Source organism: Gekko japonicus, unplaced genomic scaffold (genome assembly GCF_001447785.1).
Source record: "Gekko japonicus isolate JY-2015 unplaced genomic scaffold, Gekko_japonicus_V1.1 scaffold340, whole genome shotgun sequence".
Classification (NCBI taxonomy): domain Eukaryota; kingdom Metazoa; phylum Chordata; class Lepidosauria; order Squamata; family Gekkonidae; genus Gekko; species Gekko japonicus.
In genome coordinates this window covers 461998-481522 of record NW_015161961.1, presented here as the reverse complement: position 1 = coordinate 481522, position 19525 = coordinate 461998, and the positions used below count along the sequence as shown (strand labels likewise).

Below are 19525 nucleotides of genomic sequence, written 5' to 3'. Positions count from 1 at the left end.
TGTTGAAGTTAATGGATGCCATAGACTGATCCTGGCATGGCACCTGTGGGAACCACGGTGCTTGCCAGTATATTTTCCCAGTATTCATTTACTTCTTGGGTTTTAGGGTATTGAATACCAGAGGGTATGGAATAGAACAGAGAGCCTCAGGTTGCTCCCTGCATGTGACTAGCAAAACAGTTTATCCTAGGCATGCTCTTCACAGCCATATATCTCATACAGACCATAGAGTTTTTATGTCTGTGGGCTTGGCAATCCATTCCTTGATTGCATAGGGAGTAAACCTTCCCCTTTGTTTGTAAACTGAAAGCAAGCTATATCTTTTGCAGAAAGCCAAAAGCCAGTGCTGGTATTTATCCACTTACTCGGTGCAAGACATGCTTCAGAACAGCCATTAAGATGTTGCCTTTGCAACTGCAAAGAGCACCCATTCAGAAACATCTGCTTTTGTTATAGTATGCTTGGCTGGGAACCTTCCAGCATTTAGTAATTGACCCTGACCACATGGCCTCCAGTTTTGGTAAGACTTGCCCCAGTGCAACCATTTTACGTTGGTGCCCACTACCCTTTCTCAAAATTTCTAAAATGCCCGACAGTCAACAAAGTTGGGAATCTCTGCCTTAGATCTTTATGAAAAAAAGAAAATTTAGTCCATTATCGCACTGGCATGCATTTTCCTAATTTGCAAGTGTGAAGTAATGTGCTTGAGTGCAGGGTGGTGATGGGTAGAGGGAAGGGTCTAATCCAGTACATCTCCCATCCCACTCTCCCCAGACACCAAGTGCAACAAGAGATGAACTAGTAAACACACGCATCATGTTTCATTTAGAAAGAGCTCAAGCTTACTGAATGTTGTACAGAATATATATTTGATGTTGGCTACTCTGTTGGTGGGAAAACACAATGAAATACTTCCTTCTTCAATAGGCTAGATGTTGTCCATGCCACCTCACAGACACACCTGACCATGTATGATGGTTTGCTTTGGGAGTACATTCAAATGGTGCCAAGCTCACAGCTCATATGGAAACACTATTCTCATGAACTACTTCTTCCACATGGGGGTGGTGTCTATACACGGCTGCCCATATATGCCTTTAGAGCATCTGTGATTTTGATGGCAGAAGTGGGTTTTTTTAAGAGCTGCCATTGTAAAAGAAAATGGAAACAACCACAATAAATGGCACCTCCACATGAGGCCAGGGGTAGCCTGACTTGCTCCCAAGAAAATTGCACAGTGGATTATACCGAGCAGTAAATTTCCACTAATGGAAAGTGGCGGGTTTTTGACAAGTTCTCCATTGCAGACCTCCAACTCCTGCCTTATGCTGTTGGGGGGGAGGGCCCTGTCACCCAGGAACAGCATTTTGGGGACCATGTCCGACTGTACTGAGAGACAAGAAGGAAGGAAGTCCCATTCAACTGACACAAATGCCTTTGGTTAGTGAAGACTTACTATGGGATGCAAATCCTTGTGTAAACTAGCCCATTATCTTGCAAGGTGTTATTGTTCAGTCACACAGTTGAGTCTGACTCTTCGCGACCCCATGGACCACATCACGGCAGGCCTGCCTGTCCTCCGCCGTCCCCCAGAGTGTGCTCAACTTCATGTTTACTGCATTGATAACACTGTCTAACCGTCTCATCCTTTGCCACCCCCTTCTTCTTTTACCTTCAGTCTTTCCCAGCATCAGGGTCTTCTCCAGGGAGTGCTCCCTTCTCATTTGGTGGCCAAAGTATTTGAGCTTCAGCTTCAGAATCTATCCTTCCAGGGAACAGTCAGGTTTTATTTCCTTTAGGATTGACTGATTTGATCTCCTTAGAAAGATGTTCCAGATTCGTATAAATACCGAAAGAGTAATGCAGCAATTGTACGGGGCTGCAGCTTCTGAGAGCAGCCTCTGTGACTGTAGTTAGCATAGGCTGTGAGAGAATGAGCCAGCTTTAATACATTCCTGCAGTATGTTGACTTTTTACTAGAAGGATACATTAATTTCCTGCAGGGGCTGGCTTCATTGATAAAATTCAGATATGTACCTCCCACCATAATCAAACCTTTATTTGTTGGTTAACTTTGGGCCTGCATCTTTTTCTCAAGAGGAGGAGGTAGTGATAATAGGAAATGTTGTAGCTTTGTTATGCAACATCTCAGGGAAGAACTTTGCATTATGATTACTACAATCCTAATGCCAAAACCTTTGTTGTCTTGACTTTTCCTCCTCCTCAGTGTGTGGCAATGCCGTGCACTTCACTATGAGTAGTAGCTAATCATATTGGGGCAGAGAAATGTGCAGCCTTGTGATGTCACAACTTGGCATAAGAGTTATACGAGTTGGGGGCTGAAGAGAAAAGAATGATCTTTTTTAGGCGGAGCTGCTGAGAGCCAACATAGGCATAAGGAGTAGCCAGTGGCCCATTGCCCCAATATCGGGGGCTGGATCCAGACTAAATTGGCAATTTCCTCCAATTCCAAGTTCCTCCTGCAGCTCCTCCATGCCATTGCTTTGGTCCCCTATCCTCCAGGAGCAGCATTTCTTGTAGATCAGTGAATTGCAGGGGGGGGGGGACAGGACGTTTTCATTCCGTCATTGGAAAATTTAGTCTGAATCCAGCCCCCTGTTTCTGCCAGATGCCAGAGGCAAGTCCACAAGCAGAGCCTGTGGACAACAACCCTCCCCTGCCAAATGGTCCCCAGCATCTTATGATCAGCAGCATTCTGCTCTGGTTTCAGGGGCCCCATTCAGGCATTACAGTTATAGCCAATGACAGAAGTATCCTCCATAGATCTGTGCAACCCCCTTCCATATCCTTCCAAGCCAGTGACCTTCACATCATCCCATGGCGGTGATTTCTGCACATCAGCCTCCCACTGTTTGAAGTACTACTTTCTTGTCTGTCTTGAATCTACTGTCAGTATCATGAGATGACACCAAACTCTAGTATTTACAGGAGAAAGAGAAAATTGTCTATCTACTGTCTCTACGCTGTGGGTTGTTTTGTGATCCCTCAGTTATCTTCCCCCCCAAAAAACAAACAAACTGGGGGGGGACCCAAATGCTGAAACTTTGCCTGATAGGGCAGGGGCTCCAAACCAGTTATCCTTTTGGTTGCTGTTTGGGCTAAGTGTTTCTCATCCACAGTCACCCAGAAAACTTTATGGTATAGTGTGGGTATTTGGGCACAGATCTCCCAGATTCTAGTCCAGCACTCTAATCATGGCTCCATGCTGGTTGAAAGGTTGGTTTGTGCACGTCCAAAGGAATCCCCTGTACTGTGCAGAAACAGATGGTTCTGCTCAATGTTCCCTCTAAGCTGTGGGTTCTTGTGAGCAAAAATTCTACTTTGTGAGCCGCTGGCATTACAGTTGTGAGCAAGCGATTTGGCTCCTGCATAAATTAGTTTGCTCTGGAGCCATCCTTCCTAAGCTAAGACAAAAATGTGTGAGCCGGAGGCTAAAAAACGGTGAGCTAGCTCACACTAACTCAGCTTAGAGGGAACATTGGTTCTGCTGCCTGAGTTCCTGTGCCTCTGAAGCATTGCTTAATGCAACTGAATCTCTTTTTTTTTTCCAGGATAGCATTCAGGATCTAAGGAAGAGGATTACTGTGCTTGACTGTCAACTGAGAAAATCCGAAACCTCCAAGAAAACATTTGAGGTGGCAACTGAGAAGTTACTGCAGTTTGTTGAGGTAAAGGCAGTTTCCAGCAATGTTGTTAGAAGGACAAGAGTTATGCTCATATATAAACTGTACCTTAATGTATTTATTTTTAATATATTTATTTTGCTCTCAAGGCAAGAGGATTGGAATCAAATTTAAGAAGACGGGACTGATAAGATGCAGCTAGACTAAGACGGATTTCACACAAGAGCTGCGCCGCGGACGTGCCTCCCTTTGCCCCGCTTCTATTGGTCAATTTCCCACTCGAAGCCGCACGGCCGCATTTTAACCCGTGGCTTCGCCCAATTTTCCCCGCGGTTTCGTGATCCTGTTTTTTGAGGATCACGAAACTGCGGGGGAAATCGGGTGAAGCTGCGGGTCAAAATGCGGCTGCGCAACTTCGAGTGGGAAATTGACCAATAGAAGCGGGGCAAAGGGAGGCACGACCACGGCGCAGCTCTTGTGTGAAATCGGTCTAAAATTGCAAGAGCAAGGCCTCTTTAGAGGCAGACAGCTGTGCAGGGGTTCTCTTCTCTGTGTGTTCCCAGTACATTATTCTGGGAATATTTCAGAACTGGAAAGCTGAGCTTCTACAAGAGTTTCACATTAGGCCTAAAGATGCTGAGTGGCACTCTGAGCCAATAGAGAAGCAGGGAAGATTTGTGACTGGAAGTCCCAAACATTCTTTTTGGTACAGGGAGGAGAAGGGATGTTTCATCCTTTCTCCTGCACCAGTTCACTGTTGTCAGCACCAGTGGGCTTTGGGAGGTCAGGAAAATGACATTGCAGGGAAGTAAACCTCCCTGTGCAGGGCCCCTGCTCTGTATTGGCTGGGGTGGGGAATAGCTGCTATTTGCCAATGTACACTTCTTAGGAAGAACAGTCATAGATCTCCTAGCATTTCATGTATTTTGGCCCTTCTTTTCTCCCTGACCCTTTTACTTCTGGCCCTGCAGAGAGTACATAAGAATTAAGTTGCAAGTTGGGTATGTTTGTTTTGGCTTTGTTTTTTGGAGAGCATCTCTTTGGTGTCTTTTAGCTTGCATATGGGTAGTGTCAGTGATGTCAAGCCAGGAAGCAAAGGAAAGCAAAGGAAAAGAAGAAGCTGGCGATGCAAGGGGACTCCCTGTTCCCTTGTAGAGACCATAACTTTGAGATTCTTGTTAGGCATTGATTGGGGATTGCTGTTCCCCAGCCAATCCTACTGGGATGTGTCCAGTGGCACCTTTAAGACCCAACAAAGTTTTATTCACAGTATACGCTTTTGTGTGCAAGCACACTTCCTCAAATAAGCCATAGGCAGAATCTAGTCTGGGAGCTCTTTTTTTTTTTCTAATGCTTGACAAAGCATGCTAGACAGGTTCTGTGACAATACCTGCCTTGGCAGTACAAATTCAAGAGCTGCGAGGTGCAAGTTGGCATTGGTGCAATAAGGCCATGTATGAGCCTGATGTGGGTAGAAAGGTGTGGCAGGGCAGCAAGCATCTTTCCGATCTTTGCATTTGTGCAGTGCTACAACCACAAGATGTTAGTGTTACGTATGTTCCAACTGTTCCTCTTTTGTGGGGTCTCTCCCTGGAAAATCACTCTCCCTCCCTACTCTTGTTTCTGTGGATGCTTTGTTAAAATGCTGTTACTGTGTGAGTAGTTGGCTTTGTCATTTTCCAAGACTTGTTTCCCTTTTCAGGGACTCTGGAGTGCCACAGGGGGCGATCCTCTTGCCAATGTTATTTAACATCTATATGCGCCCCCCCGCCCAGTTAGTCCGGAGTTATGGGCTGGGCTGCCATCAGTATGCCGATGACACTCAGCTTTATCTGTTAATGGACGGCCATCTGTCCTCCATTCCTGGAAATTTGGCTGAGGCTTTGGGTGCTGTGTCTGGATGGTTGTGGCAGAGTCGACTGAAGTTAAATCCATCAAAGACGGAGGTCCTGTACCTGGGTCATGGGGGTTTGGAGGTGGGCACCAGGCTTCCCACACTGGAAAGGAAACCGCTGGTGCCAGCCCAGTCGGTGAAGAGCCTGGGAGTAACACTGGATACCTCCTTATCTATGGAGGCCCAGGTTGCTGCAGTCGCCAGATCTGCATTTTTCCATCTTAGGCAGATTAGGCTACTGAAGCCCTCTCTCTCTCCCCCCAGGACTTAGCTACGGTGACCCATGCAATGGCCGCTTCCAGGCTTGATTACTGCAACTCTCTCTATGCAGGCTTACCCTTGAAGTTGATCCGGAAATTACAGCTGGTACAAAATGTGGCGGCGCATTTGCTGACGTCGACACCTGTGCGGGCCCACGTTCGACATGTGCTCTGTCAGCTGCATTGGTTGCCGGTTGAGTACCGGATCCACTTCAAGGTGTTGGTAATTACCTTCAAAGCCTTAAACGGCCTGGGACCAACATACCTAAGAGACCACCTCTTCCCATATACGCCTCGGAGAGCATTACGCTCTGAGAGTCAACATCTCCTGGTGATCCCTGGCCCAAAGGACGTCTGCCTTGCCTCGACTAGGGCCAGGGCTTTTTCTGCCCTGGCCTCCACCTGGTTGAACATGCTCCCTATTGAGATCAGGGCCCTGTGGGATCTTATGCAATTCCGCAGGGCCTGCAAGACAGAGCTGTTCCGCCAGGCCTTTGGCTGAGGCAGTGGGCGTCCACATATGGCCCCCCAAGGTTACAATCTCCCACCTATGATAACCGGCCATATCCAGTTACATCAATGGGCTGGATTCTCCCTACTGCAAGCATGACTACCGATTTTATATGTTTTAATGTGTTTTAAATGTTATTGTATTTATTAAAATGTTGTAACCCGCCCTGAGCCTGTTTACGGGATGGGCAGGATATAAATGCGAAAAATAAATAAAATAAATAAATAAGTTAAATCTCTGATAAGGGTGTAGAATGGAATGCATTTTGTTTCTTGTGCACGTGGATGCACAAGGAAACCCAGGCACCATGTGGTGCACAGCATGCCATTCTTACACACTGCAACTGTTTTGAGCTCTTGGTAACATATTGTAAGACAGTAGGGGTTTTAAAATATATATATATTTAAGAACGAACAGACTTGCCTTTTAGCAGGACAGGCATGCAGTCAGCAGATTGCAGAATTCATTAATGGGCAGGGGGAAGGAAGGAGCTGAGCTGTGATCCTTTGTGTGGGGACAGTGGGGAGTCTATGTTTTCATGTGTGAATTACTGGCATGTATGGCTTTATCTTAAAGGCCCTGGGAACCATCCCCAGGACTTAGATATAGACCTCAGAATGTCATCTAGGCATTGGCTACTGACCATCTTGCGCTAGGGTATGTTACTACATGAGGTCAGAGATGTGTGTACTCTAGACGTGTCTGTGTTGATGGTGGTCCTTTGCTTTGATGGAAGCCCTTGTTCAGGAACTAACATTAGAATTCTAGTGGGGACTACTCCCTTTCCAGCCTTTAAGAGCTGCTGCCTTGAATTCCGCCATGGTTTGAAGGCAAAATGTCCTGGGGATCATGCTTCCTGAGTATCCTTCAAATCCTTCAAATCACCACTGAGGAATGAGCCACACCTCACCAATAAGGATCATTGTGACTTGGTGACAGAAAAAACGACTGCAAGGTAGTCAGGAAGCCCAAACAGGATAAAATTCAAAACTTAAGTATGTTTTTAAAAAACTACCACTGTAGCGCACCAATTTAGCTAGTTGGGTGCAAGATTGATTCCAAATACCAAGAGTGTGAAGAAGATATCCAACTTAGGCTGGGAGTGGGAAGGAAGGAGTGCAAGGGAATGAATGTGGGAAGAAAGAGAATGATTCATACCTGGGGTCTAGCAGAAAGGTCATAAGCAATGCTGGGCAGCAAGTAAATGCCAAAGCAGGATGGTTTGTTGGATGTCCAGTCGAGCAGCTAACAAGACAAGGAGTTTATCCTGGGGCAGGCAAAGCCTCACTTGGGGGGAGAGTTCTGTAACCAGTTATTGGGCAAAACACTTGGTGACTTAGGAGCCAAAGATGGCAGGGACAAGGGATAGGTGGATGTCCAGAAAGGAGTGGTTGGTTAGGCCAAAGAAAGTGAAATCTAGATAGTCCTAGAAGGAGTGGGAAGCAGATTCAGGCCTGGGTGGAGGTAGGAAATGAAATGGAGGCGATGACCCAAATGCGTACATAAGATCCTCTGTGAAATAATTAAACATGATAATAGTGACAGTTTGTTGTGCCAAAAGGCTCATAAATGAAACTTGGGGGTCCTTGATCTGAATGTCATTTCTGGATGAGGCCATTCCCACTCAAGATCTTCTTGTTCACCCCCAGCTAGCATAATTCAGTTAGGTATGGTCCTACTTCCTCCTGTGTGCTCTTCTTGGTGTTCTGGCCAGAGACTTAACTTGCTTTAATGCAAAGCATGGAAGAATACAGGTCTCAGACTACAGTCCTATGAGCACTTACTTCCTGGGAGTAAGCCTCATTGAATAATATGGAATTCACTATTGAGTAGACTTGCTTAGTATTGCTCCTCAGGCACCAAAGCTGAAGGAGACAAAGACAGCTTAGGGGCAGATCATAACATGTATTTTCTAGTACAGCAGCAACAATTCTCAGACAACTATGCATTGTGGTTCCCCAGGAAAGTCTCTGGATTTTGTTGAGAGATGTATTCTGGAGTTCCACACTCCCCAGGCATGCATAGGTCCAATCTGGATTGGTACTGCAGCAGAGAGGTAGAAGGGACTTGAACCTCCCCACTGTGCTGTTTTCCTGACCCAAAATGGCCCCAGGGAGCTGCTCTTTGCTTCATTTGGGAAATGTAACATGGAGTCCTCAGCAGGACAAATCCCAGGTCCCAGGAGTTCTTTCAGGTCAGGAAGACTTTGCCAGTAGGGGGCGGAGTCTAAATCACCTCTCCCTGGGTTCTACAGTTTCAATCCAAGTCAGGCCTACAGACACTTGGAAAGTGTAGCACTCCAAAACATCTCTCTCAACCCAATCCAAGGGATATCTTCAGCGAAAGCATAAGATGTAGTTAGGCCGTCAGAGGCTCTAGCTGTTTGTCCCTGTGTAGTCAATAAAATCTAGAATTACTTCAATATACGGTGGCTTTGCTGTTAACTTCAGTGAGATATAAACTGGAGCCAATGAGGCTAAATTAATTTGAATGAACGTATATGAGTTCTGGCCTACAGATTCAGCAGAATGAAGTAGTGAGATTCTGTGGTGATAGCATGGGCTCCCTTCACACTGCCATTCGGGAGAGTGTATTTTTAATGCCCACGTGAAACCACCTTGCAAATAAAAATTGAGCACATCAGGGAGAAAGGTTACAGGGAATTACTAATTTAGGGGAAAAGTGGTCAGTGCAATCTGCCCCCTGCAGTCCATTCTATCGCCTCCCTAGCCTGTTCCGTTGCATGTGTAGACCAGTGTCAATTTCACACCCGAGGCTGCGGGGCTGCATTTGACCCGCGGCTTCGCCCGATTTCCTCCGCAGTTTCGTGATCCTCAAAAACCAGGATCACGAAACTGCAGAGGAAATCGGGCGAAGCCGCGAGTCAAAATGCAGCCCCGCAGCTTCAGGTGTGAAATTGACATATTTGTGTCGGGGCAAACGACGGCTGCGCCGCAAGGCAGCTCTAGTGCGAAATCGCCCCAGGTGTCTGTTCTGCAGACTGCAGTTTTCAAGTAAAGTAAAAGATGACGCTGTGGCAATCTTATGAAATTAGTTACTATTGTTTCCCTTGGCTGTCTGCTAATAGGTAGTACATGAAGCACTATCGGATAACTTCACTTCCCAGTCCAATTTGAGGTAAGAGCATGTAAGATTAAAATGTACTACTGAAGGTATATGTGGTGAGTCATTTGTAGATAAGCAGTTAATATCAATGCATGGGGATGTGGAACAGTATAGTAATCTTGGAAGCTATGCAGGGTCAGTTCTTGGATGGGAAACTGCCAAGGAAGACTTTGCAGAGGAAGGCGATGGCCAAACACCTCTGCTTAATCACTTGCCTTGAAAGCTCCTTGCTGGGGTCACCATGTATTGGCTGCGACTTGATGGCACATTACATGCACATCAAAACACTGGTGACAAAATTCAAAACCAGAGAATTCCTTCTTAAACCTAGGTATCCTGCTTTTACTGTTTCTATGGCTAATCCATTGTGGCATCCTTGAATTAGCAAAATATTTATGATATTATGAACAGCGTTCCGTGCGCCTTGGCATTTAGTCATGCCGGCCACATGACCACAGAAACGTCTTTGGACAGAGCTGGCTCTTCAGCTTGGAAACTGAGATGAGCACCGCAACCCTAGAGTTGGATTCGACTGGCTTTCAAGCAAGGAAACCTTTACCTTACCTTATGATATTTATGGTATCCATCCTCAGAACATCAGGTGAAATAAGCCACTTTTTGCTGGGGGGAGCAGGGTGGGATTCTCACAGAAATGGAACTGAGAGAATGGAGATCAAGCATGACTCACTGTGGATCATATTTATACCTGCTGAGTGTCAGTTCCACGGGACAGGATAGTTTCAAATATAGTCAGCAGTTGGGGGGGGGTTTAAAATCAAGTCAAGTGAACCATTCATCATCCATGGACATAATAAAGATATTCCCCTCCCCAAGCTTGCTTCAGAGGTTGGGCTCAGGGAAACTGAACAGTTTTCCAAAACATCAGCAAGTGTCTTACTTCTTTTCCAGGCACAGTTCTGAGCCTGGGATTGCTCAGAGAAGCCTCACTTGCCTTCTCCATGACTATACATAATGTGGTATGGCTAGGTAGGGTGTGGCGGCAGCAGTGCCTGGCCAGGGAAGTGTATCACTATTTTGGCAGCATCCAAGCTAGGCGAGGTGGGGGAAGAGGGAAAAGGCAAGGAGGGGAAGAGAGAAGGACGGAGAGAGAGAGAGAGAGAGGCAGCAATTCTCTCTTCTTGCCCACCTTCCCATTGGGCATCTTTGCCATTTGTCATAGCCAGCAGTTGCTGCAGTTTGGAGAATAGTTGGGGACTGGGATGGAGATAAATTTATCATGGGAGGGGAGGGCTTCTCTGTGGCTTGGATATGCAATCTTTTTTTGTAGAAAAAGCCCAGCAGGAACTCATTAGCATAATAGGCCACACCCAACAGCAGAAACCCAGTAGCATATTAGGCCACACCCCTGACATCACAGCTCATTAGCATATTAGGCCACACCCCTATGTTACCACATCCACCTTTTGCTTCTTATTCTGTTTACTTTGTTTGTTGTCAAAACCCTGGGCTTTTTTTGTAGCAGGAACCTCTTTGCAAGTTAGGCCACACACCCCTAATGTAGCCAATCCTAATGAGTTTCTGCTGTTGGGTGTGGGCTATTATGCTAATGAGTTCCTGCTGGGCGTGGCCAACTCAGGAGTGAGCCGGAACTCCGTTCCTGTGTGTTCCTGCCCAAAAATAGCCCTGCTCCCACATGAAATCAGGGCCCTGCGGGACCTTTTACCATTCCACAGGGCCTGCAAAACAGCGCCGTTCCACCAGGCCTTTGGGTGAGGCAACAGGCGTCCAGGGAAAAAAAGCTGCCCCTCTGCTGAAGATATCGTCTTATGCAGCCTGGACCATACAGCCTTGGAATCCAGTGACACCAGTACTGGGGACTGTACAAAACTGATGTATATTGTTTTAATGTTGATTTAATGGTTTTTAATTATGTCACTATGTTGTTGTGATGCCATAAGGCCTAAGTTTTTATCTGCCCTGAGCCTGTTTGCGGGGAGGGCGGAATATAAATGTGAAAAAATATTTAAATTCATTAAATAAATGTATTTGAAGATGAGATATGAGCACAGAGAATACTAGTTCAGTGGGCTTTATAATATGAGCCAGTGGTAAGCAGTCTGACCCATTCCTCCAACAAGTCATTGTATTCTAGAAACAGAAGACTGGCACGAAAGGGGATGGGCTGCCAGTTTAGCTGCCTAAACAATGTTGTGTCTGAGGCTGCAATCCTAAAAACACTTTCATGAGAGTAAGCCTTGCTGAGTAAAATTGGATTTACTTCTGAGCAGACTTGCTTATATTGCTCACTGTGTACCAATTTACTTGGGAACAGTGTAGCAGTGTGTGCAAAATTTTCTTCCAGCAGACCTCTGGAAATGCACCATCATTCACTAAGCTGAGAATCATTTATTTTGCTGCTGGGTCTGAATTGATGATTTTTTGGTGTGAATATTTGTGTGTTGTGTATGCGTGGAAGTCATAGTGGACTTCTGATGACCCCTAGTGGGGCTTGGACATTTCAGAGAACTGGTTTGATACTGCCTGCCTCTGCATCCCAGCCCTGGTATTCCTTAGAGGTCTCCTTTCCAAGTACTTGCCAGGGTAGGCCCTGCTTAGCTTCCGAGATCAGGCTTAACTTGGGCTATCCAGGTCAGAGTGAATTAATGATTGTTAATCGAATGTTTTCTACATGTCGTTTTTGCAAACCCAGCATGAAACAGTTTATGTGAAGGGGTATAGTAGCAATGGGTTTGCTTCAGAGTTCTGTTCCACTAACAATGAAATGTTCCTCTGGTGGAAGAGGTGTGTTCCACTGATGGAGAATTCCTGGCCTTTGGATGAAGACGAAGCCTGCTGTACCCCCTGGCTTAGCCTTAACTAACAGGCATGCCCACCCCTGTGCCAGCCCTGCTGTCATTCTTCCTACTTTCTAATAAAATTAAAGGACCGAATTGTTCGATTAATGTTGTTGGCTCAGAATATTCATGTAAGTCAGTTGCATGACTGAGGTTGTGAGTGACTAAGGTTTGAGCCCAAAATAAAAACTGCACTCAGTGCAATGAAAATGAATACTGTGGTGTTGCAAATAAACCATATTCGGCCCTTTTCCATATGTTCCTGTCAGTGACAGAAAAACCATGTTCTCTTCTCAAATGCTTCTTGCACGCCTCGGGAGGAACGGCCGCACCATCACAGCATCCCTCGCAACCGAAGCCAGAGAACTTGCGAAGTCTATCCGTTCCATTCTGGAAGCAGACTGTAAGTCTTCTATCATTTCCCCCCTTTTTTGCTTGACACTTTCAAGAGGAATGTTTGGGTTAATTGTGGTTTGTGCTTTGAATCTGGTGTGTGGCTCGTTCAAGGAAGGAATTTGGCAATCAGTGCAAATGCTCAATTGGTGAAAATAAATGTAGTAATTTGGATAATTCTAGCATGTGCTCTAAAATTATGAACTGAATGACAGAAACAGAAAACAGTTGGCATGGGCAAGTATTCTCATTTTGTATGGGCATAGGACTGCTCAACTTCAAACATCCAGGGCATTAGAAATGCCAAAAGTTCTTTTAAGAACAAAGATAGAGGTGACTTTGAAATTATTTCTTGCAAGTAGGTGAGCTGTGAAGAATCAGTGCAGGGGAGGGGTGGGGAATCCCTCCCATTCTTCTGCTGGCGCAGCTGAAACCAGCCAATCGGGAGAGGGATATTGTCAGAGGGGGATCAGTGCTGTACACAAAATGCCTCACTAAAACTCCTCTTTGGCGTTACAGTTACATCAGTCCTCAAGCTGCTTGCTCACCTTAGCAAAAGCTCTTTTTACGCAAGGATCTGTTTGATGCTAAATGATCATGTCCTCATGCTGGCCTAGCTTATTTTCCTTGATCTTGTAGTTGATCTTGGGTGCTGCTTAGTGCTTTGCCTTCCAAGGAAATTGAAGGTCAGCCTTCTTTCTCCCATCCGTCCCTCCCCCCCCCAAAAAAAAATGAATGTGTTTTAAATCCCCGTGTGCACGCCCTTCTTCTAGGGAATCCTCCTGGAATGCTTTCCTCTCTCTCCAGCCTGCAGTGCCTCTTTGCTGTGTCATTAGCCAGGCAGGTCAATTGTACCTCCTGGATGCAATACACATTCCATCTCCTGATTCTATGATCCCTTTTGCCACTGCAAGGCAGCTATGGGGTTGAAGGTGGTGTTATTCTGTGGTCACCATTTGGTTTAAGTACAGGATGGGGCTCAGGCTTGACAGTGTTCAGCACCTTACAATGTTCATTACGTTAACAGTGATTACAACATCCCTGTGATGCTGGTCAGTGAAATTATCCCCAATTTTGCAGATGGAGAAGAGGATAAGAGAATTGTGGCTTAACTTCAGACTGCTTTATGACAGTGCCTGAAAGGTGATATTTGAATCGAGGACTTTCCTGCTCAGTATCATGACCAACAACAATACCATCTGATGCAGACTTAAGGCATGCACAGATATCTTGAATTCAGTGGGAAGAAGGCAGTCTGTAGGGGATCAGATTGAGACAGTGGTGCATGGCGAGAGGGAGACTGAGCTGTCCCCCACCTTCACCCTACCTTATGGCCTTGTTGTGTGGCCTTTGACATTCCACAGGCCAGCCACTTTACTCTTTATATCTAGTGATAATCTCAATTGCTTCTTCCACTAATAAGATGATGTATTTAGTTCCATAGTAACTCAATAGGAAATTTATAATTAAAGGTGCAGAGAATGACTTGCAACATCTGAATTTGAGTCCTGAGTTAGAAATGTTGTCAGGCTCCCTCGCCCTTTAAACGTCCATCTTTGTTTCTCAAAGAGCCTCAGGTTACCCTTAGGGACTGTCAGCAGAAAGTGGAAGCAGAGGCTGTTCTTTAAAAGCAAGCTTGCAAATACCCCTCACCTTGCCACGCAGAATGCACATAAATGGCCCCCGGATGGTGATTGTGAACCCTTCCTTCACTGCTCATCTCCAGCTTGTCAAGTTCTGTAACAACCAAAATAATCCATTGCTGTAATGTTATCAAGCTCCGACCGCATGCGCAGCGAGGTCGCCACGCGGTCATGCGAAGCGGCCAAGCTTTGCTCTCAGGAACAATGGACCATGCGGATCCTAGCCCACCCCAATCGGAGGGCTAGGCTCCAGGCCGAGAGCCTATGGAACTCTCGGCCACTGTAAATAGCCTATTACTGGTGTAGGGGTGTGTTTGGGATGTGGGCTGTTTTGCCCCTATAAACCGGCCTGCAAGCCGGCGGTTCCTTGTCTTGTTCTGAGCTGAATAAAAGTATGAGAGCTGAAATCGCTAGTAAATCTCAGTACTTTTCAGTTGCACAGGATCTATCCTGCACAAAGCAAGCTTCTGGTACCCTGCAGCCTGCTGCTTTCTTGGAAACACAGTGGGCAGTTGTGGCTTCCTGTGCCTGTAATTATCTGAGTCAGCATTATTATCCATACCAGCAGATTCTGTGGGCTCCCCCCTCCCCAACATATACACACATTCCAGACAGGCAGCTCTGTATTGCAGCAAGTCTTGTGCCGTTGTAAAAACGTAAAAGATTTATTTTGGTATAAGCACTTGTGAACTAGAGCCAACTTGGTCAGATGACTCTGTTTACGTTGACTTGCATGCCCTCAAGCTGAACTGATTGAAAGGTTAGTGACTGCATACAAGGGGAACTACAGCTGTTTAGGGTTTTTTTTGGGGGGGTGTTAAAGAATTTATTCCCAGAAACCCTTGTTCCTCCATGTGTGGGTTAAAAATCTGAGCCAAATTAAGGCAGTAGGGAGCTAACAGAGATGTCTGTTTTTTACTGCAGAGCCCTGCTACAAACCCTGCTTTGAACTAGCATCTGGACTATGGACCAAGCTGCAGCATGTTTCCTTCTAAGCAAATCTGAGTGTGTTCAGTACTCCACTGTATGTCGAAAACTGCAGACCTCTGGACATTTACCTGGGATTACACCTTGCTAAATTCAAATTTGCTTCCAAGGAAACATGTTTAGGACTGGACCTGATCATCAGATTCAGTGAAAAAATTGGGCAGGGTGGTGGTGATTTTGCTTTGGTCTTTCGGCAAAGGAAATACGGAACTGTGTCTTTGAAGCTGCGCCAGTACAGACACAATTAATATTCTCTATTTTCCTTTTTTTCCTTCATCTTTTCTGCTGTAGCAGAACAGCTGGGGGAGGTCTTCATTTACTACTTTAACAAGATTACAGGACTTTTAAAATTATTCATAAGCTTTACTTTTATTCAGCATATGTGTGAGCAAGCTTGTAAAACATTTTTGGTTGTAGGGTTTGAAGACTTACCAGGTTGCTTTAGGGACCCCCCCAGTCGAGGGATGGGAGAGAAACCAAGCGTTCAGGAACAATTAAACAAACTCCAGGAGAATGTCTGTACACTCTCCAGGCGTTACCAGTAGTCTGCCACCAGGATCTTTCTTTAAACAGTCCCCCACCAACGCTCAGGAGTAGAGATCCCAAACTCCTTCTTGCTTTATGGGACTTACCAACTTTACCAGCTCTGTACCAGGGCTGCAAACAATTAATTAACACAGTGGTAGCCTCCTTAGACGAACGGCTTAGACACAAGATTCAGTCTTAGAGATCAGGTTGCAACAGAGGAAACCAATATTGATTATATATTATCTTTACTCCGTGCACAAGCATGCATATAACATGAGACTAGCAAAAGATAAGAAACAAATGATATCTATAGCTTGTTCAGCTCTAACTATACAATAGAGGTAGTTCATAGTTACCAGGCTGGTGTGCAGATAGTCCAAGGTCTCACCAGGGAATCTTGAAGAGGAACCCCATGGTGCTGTGGGCAGCTAGTCCAGCTTGGCTGCCTAAGTCTCACTCCATGTTAACAGCAAACAGTCAATCCAAAAGAACTCTTTGTGCCCAGAGAGGAACTTTCTGTTTCCAGCGAGGAACTCTCTTCTTTCCCGTATGGATAATTGCAGTTATACCCCCCTCCGTCACCACCAGGTATAGCCATTTACCCAGTAGTGAGAGAGTGGGGAGGTGTGTCCAATCTCTGGTTACCATGTGTTGTCAGGCAAGGTATGTTTTGATTGGCTAGGAGTTGGGCATCCCACTCCAACCTCTTCCAGTGACCATGTGTCATGTCAGGGAATGCTTTTGATGTGCTAATTTACTGGGCATAGCTCTTCCCATGCTTGGGAAGGCACCGGCAAGTCACTTTATCCTGGCAGAGGTGTCAAAGTGTCTTGTATATGGATATGCGGCCTGGCCATCTGACAGGCCCTCTGCACAGGTGACAGGAGTGTTACCAGCTAGAGCCATCTGAGCCAAGCAGGAAGGATTTTAGAAAAAGACTTTTTTCTATACAAGGGGGACCTCAGGCAGTTTGGGACTTCAGAAATCCAGTGTGCCAGATTGGCTAACTTGAGCCAGCACAAGCCTTGGGAGTATCAGAATAATATACTTCCAGTGAATTATACACTGGAAAAGTAAATTGTTGCATCCTCAGTATAGCCCCGTGCCGAGCTTGTTACAGTGGTCTAGTCTAGATGATGCAAGGCAGATTACAGGATATAAAATAGTGCAACAAGACAGCAGAGGATAACCAATAAACAATGCAATTGGGACTAGGATTACAGAATAAGAGAGCAAGGTGAACAAACAATTTACAGCAAGGTATACTATAGACAAATGGCAGCCATAGATTTACCAAAGGCCGCTTTATGGCTGCACGGCTGGGCACGGGGAAGGAAAGGTCCAGGTGTCCCTGGCCACCGCATTTCCTGAGGCTGCAGGGCAGAGTTTGAGTCTTCCATTGCATCCTGATGGGGCAGGGCTCGGGGGCAGACCTGGGAGGCACAGGCTTCAGTGGGGTCTGCTCCCTCTCTAAAGCACCATGTCCAGGCCTCCGCTGTGCAGTCTGCTTTGAACATTGCAGACATGGGAGGCTTCAGTTGTTCCCCTGCATTCTCTCTGGACCATGTGACCACGCTCTTAGCCCGGCAGCCAAACCTTCAGGCAGGGCAAGTGGTGCAGCTGTGGAGCTTATGACTGAGTGGTTTCTTCAGCTGTCAGGGTGTAACCTTGCGGGATTGGCAGCACAGCATCCGCTTGGGTAAGTATAGGGGGGCAGCTGCCTTTTTGGGCTCCCCACCTTGCCTTCTTTTTCTCTCAATGCTCCTCCATTAGAACAGGTCAGGGTCTTTTGGGGCCCTCCAGTTGGGAGATTTTTCTTTACATTACACACCATGCCCCCTGTTTAGCTGGTAGCTTGTTTGGGCAGGTGTACTACTTGCATGCTTTCCTACCAAGCCCTGCAGTCATGCCTAGGCATCCACTTCCTGGTTGTGGACTACCTTTTCCACCAAGGTTATTTGAGCAGGTAACAGAGTGTGGGAGTGTGGTAATAGCCAGGGGCTGCTCTGCATAATTCATTTTGTCTCAGGAAGGAAAGAGAACAAAGAGTAATAACAGGTGTAAAGAAAGGAGATCAAATTACATATGCAGGGGGAAAATACAGGGACAATTTATTAGTGTTTTTTCAGGATTATATAAAAAGAAGCCTGCTTCAGAAGAAAGAATAAGAGAATATTTAAAAGATATCCCAATTGCAAAGTTTACATCAGAGAAAAATATTAAATAGAACAATAACAATTCAAGAAATCTCTCAAGCAATGAAGAACATGAAGGGTAAATCACCAGGACCTGACGGGTTGGCAGCAAAGTATTATAAACATCTTGAAGAAGTATCTATAACACCGTTACAAAAAGTTATGAATGAGATAAAGCAAAAAAAGGCAATACCCTGATGTGGCAAGTGGCACAAATAACGCTAATACATAGAGCAATGACGCATCGTTACCACAGTCTTATAGACCATTTCTTTGCTGAATGTAGACTACAAAAAGGCACATCAAAGACAACATACAATTTATAATAGATGCAATTGAATTTGTGAATAAGCAGAGGAAGAAAGCAGTGTTTCTATTTCTAGATGCAGAGAAAGTGTTTGATAATTTAACATGGCCTTTCTTATTGAATGTTCTACAAAATATGGGCTGTGGTCCTGCATTCTGGAACTGGATGCATGAAATATACTTGAACCAACAAGCAAAGATTTTAATTAACATGAAATTAACAGAAACAATTCCAATTGAAAAAGGAACACATTAGAGATGTCCTTTATCCCCTTTATTATTCACTAGCAGTAAAGCCCGTTGTGAAAGCAATACAACGGGATCTAGAAAGAGGCTCTGGGGCAGTGCTCTGGGTTTGGGCAAACAGTGTTGATTTGCTGTGGTGACCTTAGCAGGGTATAATGACAGAGTCCACTGTTTTCTCCAGAGGAACTGATCTCTGCTACCTGAAGAGCAGTTGTAATTGTGAGTAATCTGTAGCCCTCACCTGGAGATTGGCAACAATTGTTACCCAGGACAAAATGGCTGGTTTGGAGGGTGGAGTCTATGGCATTCTACCTGTCTGAGGTCCCACCCCTCTGCAAACCCCACCCTCTCCAGGCTCCACCCCTCAAATCCCCAGGAAGCTTTGGGCAAACAGTGTCAATTTGCTGTGGTGACCTTAGCAGGGTATAATGACAGAGTCCACTGTTTTCTCCAGAGGAACTGATCTCTGCTACCTGAAGAGCAGTTGTAATTGTGAGTAATCTGTAGCCCTCACCTGGAGATTGGCAACAATGGTTCCCTATGTGGGACTGACTGGTTTGGAGGGTGAAGTCTATGGCAGTGTACCTGTCTGAGGTCCCACCCCTCCTCAAACCTCACCCTCTTCAGGCTCCATCCCTCAAGTCTCCAGGAATTTCCCATCTGGAGTTGGCAACCCTATCAGGATTGGCCCCAATGTGTTTTCTCCCAAAGGCCAAAGTAGGTGACAGGACCAAGCTTAGTTGCCTACCAACAGGCACTGAGGGGAATGTAGGGTTGCCAGCTCTAAGGAGGGAAATACCTGGAGGTTTGGGGGGTGGATTCTGTAGAGGGCCGGGCAACGGAGGCATCGGCCTTCCGTCGCCCGCCTTGCCCCCCCAATCTTGGCCCGGGCGCCCGCGGCTCCTGCCAGCGGCCGCCCGACTCCAACCCCCCCGCGGCCACTCCAGCCAGGCGACGGAGGCATCGGCCTTCCATC

At 46.0% G+C, this 19525-nt stretch overlaps 1 protein-coding gene across 1 annotated transcript in view; it reads left to right on the top strand.

Annotated features, from left to right (window-relative positions):
• Window positions 1-19525, top strand: part of STXBP4 (syntaxin binding protein 4) — a 210631-nt gene that overhangs the window by 94792 nt on the left and 96314 nt on the right. The window contains exons 19-21 of the mRNA XM_015429546.1: window positions 3573-3689; window positions 9398-9447; window positions 12521-12654. Coding sequence (XP_015285032.1) covers window positions 3573-3689; window positions 9398-9447; window positions 12521-12654 — 301 coding nt within the window. The remainder of the gene's footprint in view (window positions 1-3572; window positions 3690-9397; window positions 9448-12520; window positions 12655-19525) is intronic.